This window comes from Cyprinodon tularosa, unplaced genomic scaffold, assembly GCF_016077235.1.
Source record: "Cyprinodon tularosa strain WSP-4 unplaced genomic scaffold, ASM1607723v1 ctg267, whole genome shotgun sequence".
Classification (NCBI taxonomy): Eukaryota; Metazoa; Chordata; class Actinopteri; order Cyprinodontiformes; family Cyprinodontidae; genus Cyprinodon; species Cyprinodon tularosa.
Window position 1 is genome coordinate 7,785 of NW_024038971.1, and position 20,394 is coordinate 28,178.

General features: G+C 38.9%; 2 protein-coding genes across 3 annotated transcripts in view; one reads left to right on the top strand and one right to left on the bottom strand.

The window, feature by feature from the left end:
- The first annotated feature begins 233 nt into the window (after positions 1-233).
- On the top strand, positions 234-13,200 carry LOC119786190 (dipeptidyl aminopeptidase-like protein 6). Its single transcript, XM_038289361.1, has 18 exons — positions 234-502; positions 2,500-2,597; positions 2,728-2,854; positions 4,821-4,859; positions 5,016-5,123; positions 5,205-5,296; positions 5,372-5,419; positions 5,498-5,610; positions 5,837-5,884; positions 7,061-7,159; positions 7,238-7,307; positions 8,986-9,180; positions 9,269-9,323; positions 9,430-9,532; positions 11,044-11,099; positions 11,194-11,266; positions 11,369-11,442; positions 12,073-13,200. Exons 1-18 carry the CDS (start codon positions 266-268, stop codon positions 12,217-12,219), a joined length of 1,782 nt encoding a protein of 593 aa, XP_038145289.1. The 5' UTR covers positions 234-265; the 3' UTR covers positions 12,220-13,200.
- Positions 13,201-16,123: 2,923 nt separating this feature from the next.
- The window catches only part of arhgap21b (Rho GTPase activating protein 21b), a 48,150-nt gene continuing 43,879 nt past the window's right edge, over positions 16,124-20,394 (bottom strand). For both annotated transcript variants that reach the window (XM_038289319.1, XM_038289320.1), the window contains 2 exons: positions 20,152-20,183; positions 16,124-18,985 (listed from right to left, as the gene is read on the bottom strand). In XM_038289319.1, coding sequence (XP_038145247.1) covers positions 17,453-18,985; positions 20,152-20,183 — 1,565 coding nt within the window. In that variant the 3' untranslated portion in view covers positions 16,124-17,452. The remainder of the gene's footprint in view (positions 18,986-20,151; positions 20,184-20,394) is intronic.

The window sequence follows — 20,394 nt, forward strand, 5'->3', positions numbered from 1 at the left end:
ATGTGGATGTCAGATCTAGCTTTTGACATGCAAGAGTTTATTTAATTGAAAGCAAGATAATTCCCAAAAAAATGTCTATTCGGCTGTCTTGCTTAAAGAGTTAGATAATGATAAAAAAAATTTTAATACCTAATTGATTTTCTGATAACTTTGATTATATTCATTCTGGAGCTTTAGCTTCACACATGGAAAGCACTTTGGATGTATAAGATTTTGTTAACAAGATTTTAACAAATGGCAAACATCTGAACTCCTACTTAGATCTATGTCTTATTTAACTTTTACTGAACCTTCACAATATCCTACAAAAGTAAATTTTTTGACACTCCCTGTTCTTGTTTTAACAGAGGAGATCCTGCAGACCCACATTGCCCACTGGTGGTCTCCAGACGGACTGCGTTTGGCCTACATGACCATCAATGATACGCTGGTGCCAGAAATGGAGGTTCCATATTTCACTGGTACACCATATCCTGGAAGCCAGGTCTATCGTTACCCAAAGGTCAGACTGGAGCACAAGCCACCCTAACTGTTGTACAGTTCAGGAAGCTGAGGATGGAATTAATTGATTTAGTTTGACTAAACGCATGAAGTGAACGGGAGCAACATGTTGCTTTAGTGAGAATCACCCCAGAGACCAGAATCTCCTGCATGAGTTTCATCAACAGCACATAAGCACAGCTTTTCTTTTGAGCATACTTTTGCCAGTGCAGTACGCGTTTACTCTGCAATGAAAGTTGTAATTTTGAATACCTTTTGTTTAGGAAGTGAAAGTGCTATGCTGTCATCCTCTGCTTCCAATCAGTTACGGCTGTTAACCTAATTCTCTTCGGAGGAGCAGAACAAATAAATGAAGAACAACAACAGGGAACCAGAACATAGTTTGATTCATTTAGTGAGCCACAGAAACAAAGAGCCTCTTGCAGCTCTCAAGCTCCCATTTATCATATGGTAACTCTGGTCCTGGTTCAATACAGCCGAATTAAAAGTGTAGCACCTTCATTTTTAAATCCGCGTCTTGCTATTTTTTTTGCTCTTTTTTATTTTATGAACAGGTGAGAAACAAAAAGATTATTACTTCCAAAGTGACCCTAATATGCCATCATACTGTGGCCACAGCTGCCCTCAAGCAGCCTTTACAGAAACAAGGCTGCCATATATCAGCGCCACCAGGCCCTCTGACCAGAAACAACATTAAGATGTTATACACAGGGTTAACCATTATGAGGAAAGTAGAAAAAGCATTTAATCAGATCTATAAATGCTGATCACAGCACAGGAATGTTTTAGACATTTTCTCCTTAGAAGTTGGACCGAATTCCTTACTTTAGCAGAGAGGCTGAAACTGGCATTGAACATAAGAACCAAACACCTAAATATGCATAATGAAGACATCAACAGCATATCTACATAAAAAGACAAAGATAAAATAGTTATGATAGCAAACTATTATACCCATAATTTCATTTTCAGACTTTCATTCAGCTTTTTTGACTTATGACAAGCCAATCTGTGTGCATTTCGGGCTTACTGCCCATGTCCTCACTAAGACTAAGAAAGTAGAACTCGTCACCCCAGTTCTAAAGTCCTTACACTGGCTCCCTGTATCTCAGAGAATACACTTTAAAATTAATCTGTTAGTCTATAAATCTCTGAATGGCTTAGCACCTAAACACATCACAGACTTGCTATCAGTGTATCAACCCTCCAGACCACTCAGGTCTTCTGGCTCCAGCCTGCTCTGCATACCTAGAACCAGAACTAAACATGGAGAAGCAGCATTTAGTTCCTATGCTCTACTTATCTAGAACAAACTTCCAGAAAAATGTAAAAGGGAGGAAAGCCTGAGTTCCTTTAAATCAAGACTAAAAACACATTTGTTTAGGATTGCCTTCGACTGTTCTAGTTAAAAAGTTCAACTGAAACATCATTAGTTCAACTTTTTTATTTTCTTTATTCCAACTGTTTTTAATGTTGTTTTTTGTTTCTGCATTTTTCTTTCCTACTTGCTTTGAGTCTGTTTTATTTTCCTATATTTTGATCATGTAAAGCGCTTTGCATTGTCTTTGTACTGAATTGTGCTATACAGATAAATTTGCCTTGCCTTGCCTACTCTTAAATCTTTAGCTATATTAAATATTGCTTGGAAAATGCCACAGTTACAATACCCTGAAAAAAGTAATGCAACCGTTTTTGGCATTTACTTAATCATATTTAGTTACTTTAACAATTTTTTTTTTTCATTTTAGCAGGGTAGGACATAAAACGATTGTGTTAAAGTAACTAAATATGCTTAAGTAAATGCCCAAAGCGGTTGCATTATGTTTTCAAAATATCTCAGTGTATAATCTTACCGTGACAAAATATTGCTGTGGGTTTTTGTGTGCATAATTTTACAACGATGCCCCTTATAAATTAATTCAGAATATCAAGCTTTTGTTTGAGCTCGTCTCAGATTGTAAAGCAAATCTCATCTTTGGGATTTTGTTTCCTTTGCAGGCCGGAGAGGAGAACCCTGTGGTCCATCTGTCTGTGGTGGGCCTCCACGGTCTCCTGCACACAGTGGTGATGAGGAAACCTGATGATCCTCGGATAGGGTGAGTGACAGAAGAGCAGCGCATTTATGTTTAGGAGGCGGCAAGTGCCAAAACTAGCCCTGAAGTATTTTGTTAGGTCAGACAGCGGCTATCCAATGTGTGATGTATTCTTTTCCTTTTTTTTCCCCAGGAGGGAATATTATATCACTATGGTGAAATGGGCTACCAATACAAAACTGGCTGTTAACTGGCTAAACAGAGCCCAGAACAACTCGATCCTCACACTGTGTGAAGTCACCACTGGAGTCTGCATTAAGGTGACACAATCTGTGACCGATGTCTTTGTCAAAGCATTTTGGTGCTTGTATTCACAATTTCTCTTCCTTTATGTGAATTCTTCTCTTTTGCTTCTGTAGTTTATTTTGAGTGAAAACTTTCCACCCCATTCTGCCATTTGACCTGCAAAAACCAAAGCTGGAATTAGGTCCACAGAAAATTGACTATTGTTTTTATTGTGTGCACCTTTTTACCATTTGGGCTTGAAAATGAGTGAAATATGTTCCTATCTCTCAAACAATAACCTCTAAAAACACTCCAAAATTAGATCGTTATTATTTTTAATTTTAAGGTTGTCGTAACTTGAAAGTACATCATTTTATGTTAGAAAGTATATTTATGTTTAAATGACAAATGAGAGCGTCTGAAATACCAATGAAAAGAGAAAGCTATGTTTTGCGAAACCTAAAAATCAAGTTTAGTTGCAAATATTGTTAAGGTTATGTATCAAATGTTAAAATGTGATTTATTTTCTACTGTATTTACATATTTATTTTCATTATTGATTTTAGGTTATAGACTCTTTATAAACCAGATTCCAGATTTAGAAGTTGCTGCAGTTTCTTCGCTAATGCCTTAGACAGATCCTCCATTCTTCAACATGCCAGTCATATTACTTGAATTTCTTAAATTAAATAAACAGTCATGTGTTTGAAAACATTTATAAACATATTAAAGGAGATGAATATATGTTATTACTCTAAGACATTTTAGTGGTAGTCTTCACCTTGTATGCATATTTTGGGTCTGTTAGAGCAGTGATTCCCAACCTGGGGTACTCTTACCCCTCGTGGTCTGCAAGTGCATTGCAAGGGGGCATGAAACTACTTAACTTCTTAGGCAGTAGAGTAAGATAGAGCTGGGATCTGTTTTGCTTTGTGACGACCCAATTGAAAAATAAAAAAAAGCTTTTATCAACCAAAAAATAGTTTTTTTCTTACATGTTTGAGTTCCCCTTTAGCTGTGACACCAATAAAAACCAAGCAGAGGAACAGACTGGATGTAAAGAACAGCCTGGTATCCGCCCTTTTTCACACTGAGCTATCGGAGCTCACCAAAGCAGCTCAGGTGTCTTGATGAAATCAAACTAATTAAGTCAGTCTGACTATAGTTTTTGTTGTGTACTTTGTTCCCAATTCATCAAATTAAAATATGATTATAAGGGAGTTACTCAGAGGAGGTCCAGTTTTAAAAATACAGGTTTATAATATAATTTTATTTTGTATTGATTTTGAATAGTCACTAACTTCCAGGCAACATATTTATGTTGTTTTTATTTTATTTGCAATGGAAAGCATAAAATGCCTAGGAATTAAATGCGCAAATTAAAGATTGAGTAAAATAGCTTTAATTTTATAATCATCTGTTCTACGTTCCACTTTTGGACAATCACCTGCCATTTTGATTGAGGGGGTATTCATGGTAAGACAAAATGCCCAAAGGTGTACACAAGTACACATCAAATCTCTGTGCTACTCTGTTGTATTTTTTTTATTTTTATTTTGTTTTTCATTGTGTGTGATACATGTACACTTGCACCTTAATCCTTATTTATCTTGATATACTGTATATACCTTTGAAATACTGTATATATATTGTTTATTCTTAATGCACCTTCTTCTTTAATTACTATGCCAATATGCGACCAGTGAATTTCTCCGCTGTGAGATCAATAAAGCTCATCTAATCTAATCTAATCTAAGTCAGAAAACAGTTGGGAAACACTGTGTTAGAGGGTCCTTGAGTATTGAGAAAACCATTGCATGTAGTGGGACATAATCCAGACAGTAGAACCACACTGTTCTTCGATGTGACTGTATTTTTCTCTTGATATTTACAGAGTGGTCTAATTTTAATTAACATTTTTAAACAGTCTTTTTTTTTCTTTGTTGTAAACAGGGTTGTATTTGTGTCTTTTTTTGCTGATATTGTCATGTTTCTTTCCAGAAACATGAAGATGAGAGTGAAAGCTGGCTTCATCGGCAGGTACTGTAGGCAAAGATTAAAATCCTGTCCTGTTAAGTGTAAAAGTGTTAGAAAAGGCTTACTCTGTTAAAACTGAACAATTACATAATGAGCTTAAATCTAGAGCAGCTTTATAGTAGAAAAAATATTTTCCTTGACTTGTGTTTGTCCATGCAGAATGAACCTCCACTGTTTTCTAAAGATGGACACAAGTTTTTCTTTACTAGGGCGATCCCTCAGGGGGGTAGAGGGAAGTTTTTCCACATCTCTATGTCCACCACACTGGTTAGTATGGGCATAGCTTGCTACCATAAAAATGTCTGATGTTAGAGAAGAATTAATTTTTAACGGCTTTTTGTCATTTAGCCCAACACCAGCACAGACATCCTTCAGTCTCTGACATCTGGAGACTGGGACGTCACCAGCATCTTGGCGTACAGTCATGAGAAGAACCTTATGTAAGTTATACTCCTCCACACAGTACACCTGGCAGTGCTTTAAATCAGTTACTTGGACATCTGGATGATTTACAGATACTTTCTGAGCACAGAAGACGACCCAAAGAGACGGCATTTGTACAGGTAGGATTCTTAAAAAGTCGTCTGGATGATTTTTAGTTGGGGGTTTTTTGACGATATTAACACTGCGTTGTCCAACAGCGCTGACACAATCGCTCCGTTCAACCGCTGCTGCCTCTCCTGTGACTTCAAGTGTGGTTTTGTGGATGTTTCATTCAGCCACAACATGGAATACTTCTTGCTCAGCTGCAAAGGTGGGAAACATCTACATTAAACTTCCACCCTGCAAGATTTGTGTTAAAAATCAGTGTTATCCTGAGTTTAGTGGAAAATTTCATAATTCATATTTTATGTCAGACTAAGGATTAACATAAACTGAAATGTTAAAATTGACCTTTGCTTGTTAAACAGGTTGTTAAATAGTTATTTAAGTGATTTCAGCTCTGTTAACCAATTGTCTTACCTCTACTTGTTATTCAGGTCCAGATATACCAAGTGTGGCAGTTTATAGAACAGGAGACAAACAAAGTGAGTTTTGGATTTTCACACAAAAAATAACTTGACTTATTTTCAAGTTTTGAGTCATTTGGAGCTGTTCTGAAGATATTTGGTTTTTGTTATATCCAAGTAACATCTTCCTATGGGCAACGAGTTGAAGGCACAAACTGTTCATAATTTATTATTTATGGTACGCCAGCATTCATAACATATATTTATATAATTTTTTTTTTTTTAAGTCGAGTGTGTATGACGTCATCACTTTTTTGACTGTGGGAGGAAGCCGGAGTATCCGGAGAGAACCCACGCTTGCTCAGGGAGAACATGCAAACTCCATGCAGAAAGAACCCAAGCCAGGAATCAAACCTTAAACATTCTTGCTGCAAGGCAGCAGTGCTACACACTGTTCCATTATGCAGCCAGATTAAATCCTAATTCAACAATAATCTGTGAGATTTTTTTGCTACACTCGACAAACATATAAACGCAAAATTTTTGTTTTTTCTCTGACTTTCTATGAGATGAACTCAACAATCTAAAACTTTTTCCACATAAATAATACCCAATGTTCCTGCCAATATCAGCTACTTTGCACAGCCATTGAAGAGGAATGGATCAACATTCCACAGGCCATATTTGACAACCCGTTCAACTCTAAAACTTTTTTAACTCATAGTGGTCACACCAGATACTGACTGGTTTTCTGATATTTTTGTTGAGTGAAATTAGTTGAGTTCTGGAAGCAGTTGGTTGCGTTAGACATATTTTAGGTGTATCAAAGAAAAGGAGGCTACAAAACAAATGCACAATATTGTTTTGGGGATTTATATTTGTTAAAAAGGTTTTTCCTTCCACTTTACTATTATGCTAGCCTGATAAACGAGACTAGACGTGAGATTAAATGTGTAATTTAAACTCGCAGGCAAAAATTTATTTTGACCACTGGCAGGTGGGGCTAGTTTACTAGGCTACTATTATTCACTACTTTTTATTCATCTCGTTATATATTATGGTTACAATTTTAACTGATCTCACTTAAAATACACTCTAGGGTCTCTGCCAGCCAGGCTGGCTTCTTAGAAAACATCCATTTGAGGCAAAGTTCATGCGGCAGTCATCGGCTCCAGTAAAATTCATACAAGAACCGCACACATGCTGGCTGCGTTTCACTGAGAGCTTCTAATTTATCCTTTTCCTGTTCTGCAGAAGTGTTCGATGTGGAGACAAATAAGAGAGTAAACTACACATATAACAACATGCAGATGCCCAAAGTGGAGAACAAAACCATCACCATAGAGGATTACAGTATGTAACTACGTTCCTAATCATCTGTCTCCAGTCAGTTATTGGGATATCTGTTGATCATGTTCTTTATTTCTGCAGCTCTGACCATGCAGATTTTGAAGCCAGCAGGATTTGTAGAAACAGACAAATACCCACTGTTGCTGATAGTGTGAGTCTGACTGTTGTTATTTTCTTTGTACCTGAAGCCCTTAGAGTTACACATCACTGTTCAGTCAAACACAATTTTAACTCATGTTTAGGCAACATTTGTGGAACACATTTGTATATAATAGCAATGTTCATTATTTGCGTTCTCTCACCCTCAATGCATGTAGAAGGTCTTTATAAAAGAGACTAAACTGTGTAAAACTTCTTCTTGACCATGGTTATTCTCTTTCATTTTAATTAAGCAACTTTCTCTTGCAACACCTCTAATACTGAGATGTGCCTGTTTAACTGAAAGGAGTTGAACTCCACATGTGAAGAAAATGGTCTTAGTATCATCCCATAGGGATGAAAGCTATAGAAAACTGTGCAGCTGGGTGGGACAAATCATGATTTTTAAAACCATGTAAATGTAGATTGCCAAAATGAAATAGACAAAAAAAATGTTAAAACATTATGATATACTGCTCAATGGTAACTCAATTCCCACTCTGAGATAACTTTGTTAATTTTTTTTTTTTTTTATAATTATATGTGGAGGTAAGAACACAAAGGCAGATATAACATCCTGAATTTGATCACATAGCAAGTTTAACGAGGTAAGGGAAAGCGCCTAAATATTATGGAATGTGAAAAAACAAAAAAAATGCAGGCTGTCATGTTCAGGAGTCACACAAAACGTAAAAATGGATTGCTTAGAGTATCTAAAATTTAGTTCTGTTCTAACATATCGCTCAAATAGCGCCTATTTAGTGTAAATCTAGACAAATTGATCTCAGAGGCTCGGGTTTCTGGCTAGTCCAAGCTTCCCAAGACCACATCGAATTTCTAATGTCCCTGCATCTTAAACAGTTCACGACTTTTCATACAAACTCAGTTTATGATCCCGTCAGCCATGGTAACATTTAGAATCTAGGTTTCAAAAAATAACTGGTGACAGCTGAGGGTTCATTTTGGTCTTTACCCTCTCGACTTTTCTACAGCTTCACCTTCCTCCACAATTTTGTCTGGATTTATAAGATTAGGCCTGTCATTAAAAAAAGAAAAAAAGCAACAATAAATCAATTATAGCATGATAAAAATGAATCACATGACACTTAAATGAGCTCAGCAATTTACATGGGTTTGTTTATTGGTTTACCTTGTGTCTCCCTACCTTTTAACTAAAGAATATGGATAACAAAAGGTTTCACTCTGGTGCATCTGTTTCCATTCCTCCCTTGCTAGTTGAGAATTGGAAAAATAGAGATGGAAAAGACTAATACAACAGCTACGGTGTGGAAATGCTTTGGATTCAAAATGAAAAACAGAAATATTGTTTATCGCAATATATTTTGGGAAAATGAATCGGAATTTGTTATAGTAACAGGCCCCACCATGATAATATGCTGCAAGTCACAGAAATTAAACTAGAACAAACACACATCCTTTGCTGATGGGACGTAATTAGATTTTTGGGGGGGATAAAATCTGGTTAAAATCCTAATCTCGAGGGTTGCATTACCTGTTTTCTCATATTATGCCACCATACACAGGTGCCAGATAACTCATCCTAAAACACACCTGACCAACAAGGCTGAATAAAAGATAAAGAGACCTAAACATGGATGCTCTGTAATTATAAGTCATGCACAATCCAGCTGGTATATTAGTTTGAAGGGATTTAAACTCTTCCTGTGCAGAGACGGCACACCTGGTGGGCAGATGGTGACGGAGCAGTTCTGGGTGGACTGGGCCTATGTTCTCGTCAGCAGTTACAGCACAATCGTTATCCGCTTTGACGGCCACGGTAGCGGCTTCCAGGGAACCAACCTGCTCCATAAGGTCCACAGGAAGCTGGGGAAGCTGGAGGAGAGGGACCAGCTGCAGGCACTCAGGTAAAACCTTTACTCTGGCTGTGAGGCCGACTGAAACTAAAGGAAAGATAGATTTCTTACTCTATTCATTTTTCTTCTTTTATTTTAGGTTCATATCAAAAGAAGGGTACATTGATAAGGATCGAATGGGAGTTTATGGGAAGGTAAGACTGGAATATTATTAATGTTAAAAATAATCATTAACTCAGTTTGCTTCTGCCTTCACTGAACTAAAGCTGAGAGGATTTATGTTTCTCTCACTGCTTGCAGGCCTACGGGGGATACTTAGCCACAATGCTATTGAGCTCTGAAGAGTTTACTCAGCTGAAATGTGGAGCAGCCGTCTCGCCTATAACAGATTTTGAGCTTTATGGTATAATTTCCAGAGGTTTTTAATTAACTTTCTCTCTAGTGTGTCAACAGTTAACATCCCCGTGCAAAACCTTTGATACTTTATAACCAGTTAAAATTCTGTGTAGCACAACTCAATTTACAGAGTAATTATAAAATGGAGGGCAAAACGTATGATTTTACAGTGTGCTATGCATTTGTGTAAAAAACCCTTTTCTTTATAACACTAGAAAATGATTTAATAATAGTAATAACTGAACTTTATTGTATCTCTGCATTTAACGCATCCCCTTGGGGAGCATTGGGCTGCCACTGTGCGGCGCCCGGGGAGCATTGTGGGGTTAAGAGTCTTGCTCAGGGACCCGGAGTGCAGGCTGTGGGGATCCAACCGGATACTTACAACCCTCTCAGAGCACATTTGTTGTTAAAAACATAGAGAGCACGTCACAGTTCCAGATGGGAAGCATAGTAAGGGGAGCATCATGTTTTGGGAGCTAATTTATGATAGGAAGAAGACACAGCACAGCAAATTCATGGTCCCGAATGGTCTCCTTTCCTACCTGAAAAAGCCTTGGTTATTTTATCTGAATAAGCACTGATTCCAGTATCTGGATATGCAAGCTGGTTTGACATATACCGCAGAAGGATGTCGTCTCAGCAAGAAAATTTGGTTCTACAAAGGCAGGCTCAACACTAACGCATACAAGATGTTTCAAATGTTTCTTTCAGAATGATTTGTGCACATTCTTAAAAAGTCTAAAATTTGCTTTTAGCTTTTTCCAGGGTTGGATAATTATTGGTGCAAAAATAAATAAGTTAATAATAGGTTTAGTGTTTGGAAAAAATGTTAGATTTTCCTCACTCTTTTCTTTTTACCTTTTTCTCTGTACAAAATGTAAATACGAAATCTAATAATACTGAACAATTGCAGCAGCTTTTATATTCTGTTATATTTAAATGGTATCTTTTATTTTTGTTTAGAAAAACCACAACCCAATTTTATAATGTTAGGCTTTTGGCTGGTGGACTGAATGCACTATTACTGAACAAACTGACAACTTTAAATTCAGATTCAGTCAGACCTTCGGTTCAGTTTTAAAGCAATGCTGCTCTTTATGCTGGGAATTTAAAATTAGAAGCCAAATTCAGCATTGTTTCATGATTTGTGAAACCTAAAGCCCAGGAAAATTCATTTACTCTTTTGGAAGTTTGAGGTAAAAAAAAAAAAAAACAACAACAAAGGTTTGTCCTGTAAAAGAGAGCTGCTTTTCAAATATGATCATGGTTTGGAAATCTGGATTTTGGTAAAAATTGGAAAATCATTCTCCTTTCATTTTGCTTCTTATATATACCCTACATTTATTAGTCTGTCCAATAAAATTACAATAAAATAGATTAGTAAAATAAAATATACTACGTTTCTGGTTGTAATGTTTTAGAACATGGAAAAAGCTTAAGGGGTGTGGGTATATTTTCAAAGACAAGATGTTTGTCGTTTAACTTTATTTTCCTTTTTTTTCACCAAAATTCTAGCATCTGCATTTTCAGAGAGATACCTTGGACCGAAGAGGGACTCCCGAGTTTATATGGTAAGCCGTCTTCAGATTTAAGATCAAGATTTTAAAGTTTGAGGAAAACATATCGAATGAAGTTGTGATAGATTTTTCTTTTTCCCTTCTTCAGACGGCAAATTTATCTCAGAGGGCGGGTCGTCTGCTGGAGAAACAGTACTTAATAATTCACCCGACAGCTGATGGTATCACACGTACACAGTTGTTTATGATTTTAAATCACCATGAAAGAAGTAATAAGAATCTGTGTTTCTCTGTGTCTTTGCTCTTATTCTCTACAAACACAGAAAAGGTTCACTTCCAGCACACAGCCAAATTTATCAACCATTTAATCAGCGAGAAGGCCAATTACACTCTACAGGTGAGCTTCACATGCTGTCAAAGAGATTCTTGGTTTTCACTGAAACATTTATAAATGTCAAGTCAAACAACAGACAAAACTTAGTGAACTAAATAAGTATTTTTTTTTCTTAAAATAAGGGAATTTTTTCTTGAATTGAGGAGGTAAGTGAGACACTTTGCCAATGGGACAATACAATTTACATCTAAAATAGGAAGAAACAATAGCATTTTCTTATTTTAAGAGCAAAAACACTAATTCTATTAGCAAATTTTTCCAGGTAAAATTCAGGTGTTTGTAATTGTGCTTTTAACTGATGAAATGGGACATGAATTTATCATATTTGGACATTCTTATATTTTATTCTGCGTCAGTTATTTTTTAACAGTACAGTATTCTGAAGAAAATGCATCTGCAGTTTTCTACCAGATCCTCCTTAGTCCATGGCGACTATCATGTGTTCAGGCCTTTAAAGTGGCTTCCTTGTGGCAGGCTTAGTCCTAATTATTCCTGAATTCCATTTATTAGTTTGGGTTTCTTTCAGACTTTTATAAGAGGGTGGTCTCTCTCTGTAGGTACAAATAAATTTCACCTGCAGAGAGACCTTTGAACTTAATCATGAAAGTAGTTGTATCTGTTACTATTTTACAGATTTACCCGGATGAGGGCCACTTCCTGCACAGCGAGGGCACACAGCAGCACCTGAGTCAATCCCTCCTCAACTTTTTTGAGGAATGTTTCCGGAAGCCGGAGGCACCCAAGGACGATGAGTCGGATGAGCCAGAGGAAAACAGTTAAACCCAGGCAACCCTGGCCTGCTCCTGTATCACAGCACAATATGCAACAAATCTTTCCAACCTAAAGTCTACACCACCTGCCGTCCAATCTGATTTTAGCTCTAATCTGAAGCACCTGCATGTGTGATCCCTGCAGTTCGACTCACACTGGCTGCTGTTGAGAAAACCAGTCAGACAGAGGCTGAATAAAACTCAGATAAGAACAGATATATCTCCAACTAGCTGGACCAGTGCGCCCTCTGGTGGACAGACAGAGGATCCTCCAAACCCTATCAGGCAGGCTAAGCAAGTTCTTTGCAGGTTATTCCCATGAAGAGAAGAGAAATCATTTTTTTTAATGCTGCCAGTTTGTGATAACCTTGCCAATTAACTTGATTATTGTGTTCTTGGTTTAATCAGAGTTGTTTTTTCCAAATTCTCTGTTTAATGTCTTACTGTGTGTCAGTGAAAGCATCAGTCCATAGTGGCTTTAGAAGTTGAAGGCACAATGTAACGCTCAAAGATTGTATAAATAATGAGGTTTTAATAGTTTCTTTGTGCCCACTTTTCTTTATATAGCTCTTGTTTTAGTCACTGTGCCTTACTGTGGGGGGATGTTCACGTTAGGAGCCCACACCACACTATAAAACAAGCAACATGGTCCGAACAGAGCAACAAAGACATTTATGATTTAGAACAAAGTATTTGTTGTATTTTTTTCCTCGCAGCACATTGGACAGAGCTTCATATAAAATAAACAGACATCATCTTATATTACCTACCAACACATGTAACCATTAGTTAGTTTGCAGTTTCCTGATATTTAAAGTCATTTTATTATTTGAACAATTGTTTGCTGATGTCCTAAAGAGCCTTTCCTCACTGTGTCATTTCTGTTTGTACCGTGCGTGGATTCCAGTCAGCTGCTGTAAAAAGTGTATAAACCTGACATGAGGTCTCTATGTTGTATGTGCAACTTGTACATAAAGCATTTTGAAATGTATTTTGTCTTCGATTTCCTGACTCTAAAGCAACAGACTAACAGTGCAGCAGGACATCATGCATTTTATGCATAAAAAGTCATATTTTTTAATTTAAGCGAACAGTTATCAAGAGTTATCTACTCCCTCTAAAGGTAATAATAAAGGCAAAAAAAAAACAACATGTTAAGACATATACTCTTACCCATAAACAGAGTAAATGCACAATAATTTTTAAACTTTTGAAATTCTTAAACTGTAACTTTTCATAGTTTTATCCTGTTTATATGATCCATAAATTCTGAAATTAAACAATGATAGTTATTTTAGCTTTAGTCTACAATCTGTAATACTTCAATTGCAAATAAAGAAATCAAGAAATCTTGTTAAGAGTTTCTAAACCTTTATTTAGTCTGTAAGTCACCAGAAAAAAGGCAGCCTCTGAATTTGGTTTCTAAGATCTACATGGAAAGGATGCATCATAAATGCAATAAAGTTGCCCTTACCTGATTTTTGTGTGAGCAGTTTTTCACTGGGTTGGTAAATCCGCCTTAAATATGACAATTTAATGTCTTCATTAAACTAACGTTATTGGTCTTAGATATGTGGATCTACTTCCATACTTTTCAACCTGATTGTTATTAACTTTTTTATGGCAGTGTTTGCATTGAGTTAGTTGAAAAGTAAATAAACAACCTTATTAATAAAGCTTAAAGGGCATTTTCCACTAACTGCTGATAAAGATATGACTGTTAAACATGCAGGCAGCAGTTTTAATGAGGACAGAGCAGCTGATAGGGACTACTTTAAAGAGCGCCTAAAATCCTTCCTGTTGAGGAACTCAATTTTGTTTTGCACCAAAGCAGTGTTACAGGTAATGACAATTACCTTTAATTATTAGTGCAATGGTGCCAGTACAATCTAACCCAGATAAACATCCATCCTTCCTTTATCGCACCGCCTATTCCCTAATGGGAATCTCTATCCTAGTAGTCAAAAGGCAACAGGCGGGGTACACCCTGGACTGTTCGAGTCCATCGTAGGGCCACACAGAGACATGCAAAGAAGAACGCACTCACTCCTTAGGGCAATTTGTGATGTCCCACCAACCTAACATGTTTTCGAACTGCGGTAGGAAGCCAGAGAACCTGGTGAAAAAGACAGCGAGAAAATGCAAACTCCACACAGTTTTGAACCCAGAACCCTCTTGCTGTGAGGAAATGGTGCTAATCACCACACCACCGTCCCATCCTCCCAAATAAACAATTTATTGAATAATCACAGATTTAAAAGGTAAGAGCTTTTAAGCCTAATAAAGCCAAATCTCTGCCTGTAGATGATGCACCTAAGAAATGGGTCAGCCACCGATGCATCTGGAAGGGCAGCAGGCAGATATTTATCATACAGAGTGAGGTGGAAACTTTAGATGATGACCAGATATCATAAAGGGCAGTAAAGAAGCCAATTCTCTCCAAACAAAACACCAAGAACCAGGGTTTGAATGCAGAAGGCTGGTCATATTTACAGAGGGAACCCCTTTAGGTTATAATGGGAAATCTGAAGAAAAAAAAACGTGAAATGGCTCATATGACATGTGAATAGTGAAACATCCTTAGATTATTAATCTGAGAGGTCCAAGCTTTACAATCATTCCTAAAAAGCACCACAAATATTTAAATACTACTTTCAAAATGCCCTCCTGGTGAAAGGTGGTAAATAGCACCATAATATCAGAAAAGTTAGAAGGTCAGATCAAAACATAAAATAATTGGAGTTTGTTTTCGTCAACCTGATTGCATGTTGGGAGAAGCTTTTGAAACATCCGACCTTGAGGACATCTTAGAGAGATCTAGCAATAAAGCATTTACAGGTTTATGAAAACTACCTATTTCTACCAATGTAGAAGCTTTTGATCTATAACAGCACATACATTTCATTTCACATGTAAAACAGTGATATAAACATAAAATCTTAACAGAAAGTTTTGAAACAAAAACTACATAAAATCTGCCATATTTAAGACTTTATATTTAATCACTTCTATGTAGTTTGCCTTGATTAGAGGTTTCAGGAACTGAATTGTTTTCAGCAAAGTCCAGACATTTTCTGAGGTTCAGTGATTTAAGTTATTTCACAAGCCTCATACACTAACACCACGCGTAGAGCAGACAATTATGCCCAAGGTTAAACCATTTAGCTGTCAGAGAACAAGAGCAACACAGCAGGATGCTACCGCCGCCATGCCTGACAGCAGATCAGCAGCTGCAATCTCCAAAGGATTGTGTTTCAATCTCAATCTGAGGCAATTTTTAAATACAGTGGCAGATTGACAGGCGGATTGGTGTGGTGTCTGCTGTGAAGCGGGCACTGTACCAGTCCATTGTGGTGCTGAGAGAGCTAAGCCAAAAGGCAAAGCTCTCGATTTACCGGTCGATCTACGTTCCTACCCACATCTATGGTCATAAGCTTTCGGTCATGACCGAAGCACCAGATCCCAGATACGAGCGGCCAAAATGAGTTTTCTCCGTAGAGGGTCTGGGCTCTCCCTTAGAGGTAGGGTGAGGAGCTCAGTCATCCAACTCAGAATAGAGCTGCTGCTCTTCGATGTTGAGAGGAGCCAGTTGAGGTGGCTCGGGCATCAGGATGCCACCTGGACGCTTCCTTAGTTATGTGTTCTTGGCACGTCCCACCGGGAAGAGACCCAGGACACCCTGAAGGGACAATGTTTCTCAGCTGGCCTGGGAACGCCTTGGGATTCCACCGGAGGAGCTAGCCCAAGTGGCTGGGGAGAGCAATGTCTGGGCCTCCCTACAGAAGCTGCTACCCCCAAGTCTCAAAAGCAGAAGAGTATGGATTGAGTTGGGAAAGAAGGATTCCTCATAAAAAATGTTTCCATCTTAATTGTTATAAAGAGGAAATACAAAAGATACCACACAAACACAAATGAGTTTCTACCATTGAGAAAATTTATTTCCAGTGTTTCAGGGATCTGTGCACATCCTTCACAATCTGAGGAACATTGTAATCATACAAATAATCCACCTGAAAAATCCACTCCTCCCCACAGAGAAGTACCAAACTGCCCACAACACTCACCATCATCATCGTTTTTTCACAATACTGTACTTGGATCCTGCGATTTGATGGGAGATGCAAAGTAAAGCAGCTAAAAACATGGCATTTATATGTACATTTAAATTACTCTTGTTTTTTTTTTTGTTTTTTTTAAATCTCCCGATGAATATTTAAAATTCAAGTTCTGTTAAAACAAAGAGATGAAAAACAAGATAAAGATGTATAAAACATTAAGACCAGAGTGGAATGCCTAAAGAACGGAAGCTCTGCATTTTTTGTTTTTTTCGTTACCAGCAGAAAGACTGAGTGGACGATTTAAAAAAAATAAAGCGTCATTCACAGCAACATGTTTAACAAAGACAGTATGGCACCCTTTACATTTCTATGTGAGGCACTTTCTTATTATAATTAAACGTCTCTATTCCTGAACAACCCTTTTCATTTTATTTCACTTCCGTTCAGAGATGAAGAAACCATCAAGTCTAAAAACACAACTTAACACGTACATCAATGGAATGACGGGCGCCGCCTTGTTTTTTTTTTTTCTAAACCACACAGCAGGATGAAGATAAACCGTATCAACTGTTTGCATAAATCCAGTCACTTTTATACCTTCTGAAAGGCCCCGTTAACAGCAGAGAGCTTGTAGGCAGTCAGTCGCACACAGGCTGTACCAAAAAACACACTTCAAGTACACAGAAAAATAAGAATATGTACACTTTCGAATGAAAACAAGCATGTAAAGCTTTTAGTCAGTATTACAGCAAGCATGTCTGTACATTCTTCATTTGGTTACCGACAGCCTCGCTGACTTTAAACGTAACTTTCTCAACACAAAAATAGTTCCTCTGCAATACTAAAATCTGTACTTTTATTCAAGTACCTCCTATTATTCTAGGTCAGATCCTCCCTATAGGCTCAGCTGGACATTAGAGCTTTTAAACTTCCTTAAACCCGCTTCCCCAGGTCAACATTTCATCAGCAACAGGTCCTTTACTTTGACTTATTAAAAAAAGTTATAAACGTTTGTTTCATGCCTTGTTCAGGGGGTAGATAAAAGATTCATCTGTTTTCATAACGCACTCACACCAGGTAAAAGACACACTCCGGACACCGTTTGTAAACATGCTCATTCGCCGACATTGGTCACATGACAGAGGATATAGAGACAGAAATACATCCCACACACACACACACCTGTCACAGGTATTGGTAGAAGCGCGAATGGACCACCTGGGAGCTCGTGAGTTTATGAGGGTGAGCGGTGGCTGACAGGCTCAGATTTTTACTCTGTGAGAGTTCACCGTTTAACGCCTCGACAGGATGACGCACCATTTCGGAGGATGACGAGGCCTCGGAGTTCTGGGAGTTCGTGCTGCATGTCGCCCCGAGCTGCTCTGAGAGGTCCAGGCTGACCTCTGGGTTGCTGGTGCGGTGGCGCTCGCGGGCAATCCAGTCGCCGATGGAAAAGTCCTGAGAGCTGCACTTTGGTTTAAGCCGGTCTACGGCTGACAGTTCAGAGCGTGCGCCGACAGGCTGTGACCAATCCCCCAGAACAGACAACTCGGCAAAGTCCCTCTGCCCGCCCATGGTATGCCTGCGTCTGATGTTCTTTTTCTTACTGCGACCCTCCGGGGAGCGGCTCCTCTGGCTGCCCACGCCGAACATGTCGTCCACAGACGTTCGCAGACGCACCTTTAGTCGATCTGTGATCTTCAGTTTCCACGCTGGCTCCATTTTATCCAGTTCGCTCCTCGACGACGAGCTAAGACTCCCAGTGGAGCGACCTTTAGCTGAACCCACCACCTGGGATAATCTGTTGGGGTCTTTTTCGCCACGAGCGCCGTCCAATGAGGACTCACTTTCAGTTTTCTGTTTGCTAGCTTTCTTTCTGGACAGCGTGTCGCATTCAATGAGCCTCTGCGATGGGAGCAGTCTGGGAGCCTCTAAAGGTTCCCTCATTTCAGCTTTCCCAATGGTGAACACCGACAGGTCGCTCTCGCTGTCCGTCTCCATAGCCCGCCCCTCGCTGATGAGCTCGCTCCTCTCGTCATCTGCATCTTCCCCCCCTCTGCTCTCCGACACAGACTGCACTTCAGGACTGAGCGTACTGGTCTCAGCTCCGGTCAGGAATGTCATGGAGGAGGTGGTGGAGTAATCTGAGGTGATGGAGCAGACCTCTGCTCCCAGTCCTCCAGGACATCCATCTGCACCCACAGGTGCATTTTTGTTGCGCCTCACTCTGGGCACCGAAGCCTGAGAGCTGGTGCTGTTCATCGTACCGAGGTCCGACACTGTGTCATCGTAGTTGGAAGGCGGGTCTGACAGGGATGACTGATGAGTCGTCGGCATGCGGTAGTTGAGGTTTGGGGAACTGGAAGGAGAGGCGTACGGCGGCCCCTGAAGGCTGGAAGAAATGTGCTCTGAATGGAGGGAGGCAGACGCTTCTGATTGTTTCCCGACAGGTTCGTCCAGCAGGTCCTCTGAGCTCTTCTTGTGCTTGTCTTTATCCCCGGCTTCATCCGTCAGGCCGTCGTCCTCCGTCTGGCTGTCCTGGGACCACAGAGGCTGCTGCCCCTCCTTTGCAAGCTCCTTTTTGTTAAAACCAGAATCCAGGTCATCATCTGAACTGCTAAGTTGAGGTTTTTCTTTATTTTTCTTGCGTTTCCGGTTGGCAAAGATGGAGGAGCGCAGCATTTCCTTGCTACACTGATTCCCTGAAATCCACAAGCCCTGAAGACATAAACCAAAACAGTATTAAAGACTAATCAAAGTGTTATTTGACGCGCACAAACAACAAAACAGTGAAATTTATGCCTTTTAAACATTAGGAATCTACTCTTCAAACAGCTTTGCTTTCCAACTCTCTCATTGCTATCATTACTCCTAATTTTTTGTTCACTTCAAATACTATCTGAAAATAAGTAGACAATTCTTAAAATAAGTGTATTCACCCTTAATTTGTGTAGCTAAATAAGATTATTTGCCAGTGCAATGAGTGCTTTTACACTTAAAAATAATAAAATGAGATATTATGGACTTGAAATAAGACAATGCAGTTGTTTTTTTATTTCAAAATACTTGTTTTAAGAAAATTTTAAGTTTTTCCTTACAACTTTCTTAACCTGACAACAGCCAGATGCATGTCTCGCTCCGCCTAGCTCCACTCACATACATCTGGGAACCCGCCATAGGAATTGCCTTTACTGAAGGCTGGGCCTTATCAAAACTCCTTGCATATGATTGGATAAGCCACTTGTCTGTCATCTTTTTTGACATGCTATTTCAACCACTCACACCGAAGCTAACCCGTGACGCTGTGAGAGGAGGAGCCATTTGGTAGATCAAGCTCTTGCCAAATCCGGTCGGGAGAAGGGCGAAAACATCGTTTCCACCAACAAAAGCCTTCAAAGCCGTTCTCTGATGTTCTTTTAATGAAACAATATCAGATAGATTGGACAACACAGAAGAAATAGCAGCATCAATGCTAACGCTTGCTTCCTCAATGCGAGCCGCCGTTGTTGTTGGAATCTCACTGTCGCTTCTCCACTCCAGGACACACCTGCGTCCTGATTGGACAGACCATAAATTCGGTTGGGGAAATCACTTTCAATGAGCGGGTTCCCAGATGTATGCGAGTGAAGCTGGGCGGAGCGAGACATGCATCTGGCTGTTGTCAGGTTACAACTTTCTAATGACATGCTTGGAAACAGCACACTGAAAAGTGTATTTTCTGAAAAACTAATCATTTAACTTAACAAACAGAAACACTTCAAATACACAGGTTTCCCGTTTTGAATTAAATGATTATAAGAAAAATTAACTGGATAAAAATCTTAGGTAATGAGAAGCTGCTCTATAAATAAGCACAACAACAAGGTGTTTAAAAAGTATCTTACCTTGGATTTATTGGAGTCAGGACATGCTGGGTCTGCATTAGAACAAGAGACTTATCAGTACATGGAGGAGTTTTAGAAAATGACACTTTGCTAAAATAGACAGAATGGATATAATGAGAGCAGCTTGACAAAAGCGGATGACGCATTTCCCGTAAGAAAGACAGGAAGAGAAGTAACAGTCAGCGTTAATGCAAAAGGGTGAACAGAGCAGCAGAAGGTGCCTGAGATGAAGGAGAAGAGGTG